This window comes from Nestor notabilis, unplaced genomic scaffold (assembly GCF_000696875.1).
Source record: "Nestor notabilis isolate BGI_N333 unplaced genomic scaffold, ASM69687v1 scaffold5636, whole genome shotgun sequence".
Classification (NCBI taxonomy): domain Eukaryota; kingdom Metazoa; phylum Chordata; class Aves; order Psittaciformes; family Psittacidae; genus Nestor; species Nestor notabilis.
The window spans coordinates 996-4,299 of record NW_009932238.1 but is presented as its reverse complement, the minus strand read 5'-3'; the positions used below and the strand labels follow the sequence as shown (position 1 = coordinate 4,299).

The 3,304-nt window shown below is 42.4% G+C and overlaps 1 protein-coding gene across 1 annotated transcript; it reads right to left on the bottom strand.

The window, feature by feature from the left end:
* Positions 1-314: 314 nt before the first annotated feature.
* Positions 315-2,435, bottom strand: CD59 (CD59 molecule, complement regulatory protein). The gene is made up of 3 exons (XM_010016267.1): positions 2,368-2,435; positions 1,625-1,726; positions 315-508 (listed from the first exon to the last, which is right to left on the bottom strand). Exons 1-3 carry the CDS (start codon positions 2,429-2,431, stop codon positions 315-317), a joined length of 360 nt encoding a protein of 119 aa, XP_010014569.1. The 5' UTR covers positions 2,432-2,435.
* Between the last annotated feature and the right edge of the window lie 869 nt (positions 2,436-3,304).

The window sequence follows — 3,304 nt, the reverse complement described above, 5'->3', positions numbered from 1 at the left end:
TAAAACTTAAAGAGTATTCCTTCCCTCTCCATCACCCCCTGAAGTTTACCCAGGTTCTCCACAAGGTAACACTACTTCCTAACAAGTTATTTCCCCAAAATACTCAGATTCCCTGTAACTTAACAATCTAAGTCTCCTTCCCATGAATAAAGACAGTGATTTAACAAATGGAACCTTAGGAAAGAGCATTTAAAATGAAAAGGGAACGTTTCTGCCCACTGTTAGGAACTGCAAATGTGAAAAGTACAATTCAGAAAAGAGTTAATGATTTAGTGTAATTTCAGCTTGAAAGTACAGCATAGAAATGAGAATTGTTACAGGAGCACCCAGAACATGGTCAGTACAGAGGCAATACTGAAGGCTGCTTTGTTAAGCCCAGGAATTGCACTCTCATTGCACAAGTCGTGTTGGCAGCAAAAGAAATCAAAATTATCCAACTGGAAGAATTCAGCAATATCATTCATACTGCACTGGGATGCCTTCCAGCAGGAGGAGGTTCTCAATTTACCTACAAAAGAAATGAAACAGGTTAAAAGAATATTGAAAGCAATACTGGGTTTGGGACAGAGAATCACTGCCTACAACCCCATGGTCCTGCCTCTCATGTAGCTCTTAGCCATGGGTTAAGAAAGATTTCTAGCTCAAGGTAACCAGTGCTTCCAATTCAGCCTAAATGACCAACTGGGAGATACAGAGTGATATCTACTCTGGGGCTCCTGACAGAGATGGACAGTGCATCACCATCTAGTTCAACTTGCACTGCTCTTGCGTTGTCCTACACCATGGCCATTCTACCTCCACAAAGCTCAGAGCAATCTCAGTAACTCAAGCTAGTTTTTGTGCTGAAGAAAAGTCCCACTGGATCTGAGCAGTTGCCATTTCCAGAAGCAATATGTGAAGAGAGAGCTTGAAGAGCAGAAGAGTCCTCCCCTTTTCTCACTCATTCCCCTGGATACCAGACATCAAGCAGCTCATCCTCCATTTCCCCTAGCTTGACACCTCAAGTACCTGAAGTTTTAGGCTCAAGGGAAATAGCAGAAAGAGAAAATCCCTTAGGATGCAAACAGAAAAGAGCAGCATCCTGGTCCAGCCCTGTTAGAAGCTTCCTTCCTGAATGCCAAGTCATAAGCTTTAGCGGGGACCACCCTGTGAAAGGGAGCAGAGTCCCATCTGGCTCCCACTGTCCAGAGCCAGCCCAGCATCTTTTTAGAGCAGAAGGAACCAGTGGGGGAAGCAGGAGATTATTGCACTTGACTTGGTACTTCTGGTTTTCCAATGAAACTCCTGTCACTGGTAGTAAAAGAGCTACTGAAATGTTATTTAACAACTAGAACAGTAACTCTATGCCCTGAATATCCTTGACCATCTTCCTGATGGTTTGTTCTGTGGTTTTGTTTTAATTCTGGCAATAAAGCTATCCTTGTATATGCCTGTGCAAGTATAAATCAACTAAATCATCATCATCTTTATCAGTTGCTTGGATATAAGCACGACCTTCAAAAGCAATCACAACCTTCTTTTGAGCAGGGCTAAGAAATGCATGCTAAGGCCAGATTAGAAGTGTACAGGCAATGAAAACTGATATAACCATGTTTATTTTAGGGCTGCAGGATAGGATACATACCAAATTTCATCTGCAAGCAAGTATCTTCAGTTGCTAAGCAAGTACTATTGGTCTTGCACAAGGAAGGGCTGTTCTCGCAGTGGTAACACCTTAAGGCATAACCTACGGAGACAAGGGTTTATCTTTACTGAATAATGAAGTACTGAGACTGTAGCAGCATTAAAAAGGGAAAAAAGGATCACTCTCTACATCTGTCACAAAACATATGCTTGGTTGTTAAACCCAAGACTTAAGTTAAAATCCACCAGCTTTTGACAGTGTACAAATGAGACTGCCAATTCTGACAGGAAGATTTTGAAGCCTGTACTTACATCACTTTTAAAGCCACTTACCTTCATGTGCCTGCAGAACAATGTATTTGCTTCTTTTATCTACTCTTAAAGCCTTCCTTTTCCAAAAGGACAGGCAAGATATACTTCCAGCAGCTTTATTCTATCCCTTTTTTATTTCACCTCATTTCTCTCCGGTGCCATACACCGAGTTTCCAACTTACACAACAGGAATTGAACCTTCCAGCTGCAAAACACAACAGTCTGCTGCCATATTAAGCAGCATCATCACCTGCACCTGATTCTCTTTTCTGACCAAAGACACCCAGCAACAGAAACTAAGTCCTGCTTCAATGGTTACTGTCATTCATCAAAGTGGTATTAAATAACCCAGGCTGTTCTGGTTATTTTTAACATGATTTCCTCAGCCCCTGTCACAACATCACATCAGGAAAGTAGCTCCCTTATACTCACCAGAACTACAAAAAGCAACCAGGACAATGCAGGCGGTCACCAGGATGCAGTTCATCTTGGTCATGATTCTTCCCTAATGTGAAGGCATAAATAACAGGCATAAAGGCATGGAATAAACATGTAACACTGGAATACGTTACACATTCCATTCAAAAGCCACATGAAACCATCAAAATACATGGTGAGGAACTGAGGGTTCAAGACTTGATTCAGTGGGGAACTGGCCAGGGAAACCAGTGAAAGGGAAGAGAGAAAAGTAACTGCACTTCCCAAGAGGGGATTTTTATTCTAGAACAGTATTTTTATCTCAAGAGCTGAGATTTGAGCCCTGACAGGCTGCAGATGGGTCTCCTTCTCCCTCTGATTACACCATTCAACAGGTCTTCTTATTTCTAACAGCTACAAATACACTTAACAACAAGAAAGGCCATTTAGGTCTCAAATGCCTTTTCTTTTACAGCAATTACCCATAACCCTGGAGCCAGGCTGGCTCTTTTCTTCTCTCTCATGACACTGCAAGAGATTTGTCTGCTCTAAGTGGGCTTCTGCCTCTCCTCTTCCCAGATTTCTCCCTCTCACTGGCAACCAACACATGCAATAACCCACCAAGTGACTGCAGCCATGGCTTGAGTCAACAATTGCTGTCATCCATGGGTAGCAGTGAGATAGGAAGGTCAGGATTTGTTTTAATACAGGCAACTCTAAAGCAGGAGTTATTAAATCAGCTTCTGCACACAGGCTCTGAACTACAAACAGTAACATCTACTACTAAAACATCTCTGCTGTTGCAAAGAACAGGCTATTCAGACTATCTATGGAGCAGATACAGGGGGCAGAGAGGGCAAGAAGGACCATACTTGTGCTAAAAGGACATGATGTGATGTTCATCTTCAAAGCCCAATTGGGTCTGGAAGTCCCAAAGGGTTAAAGGCATTCA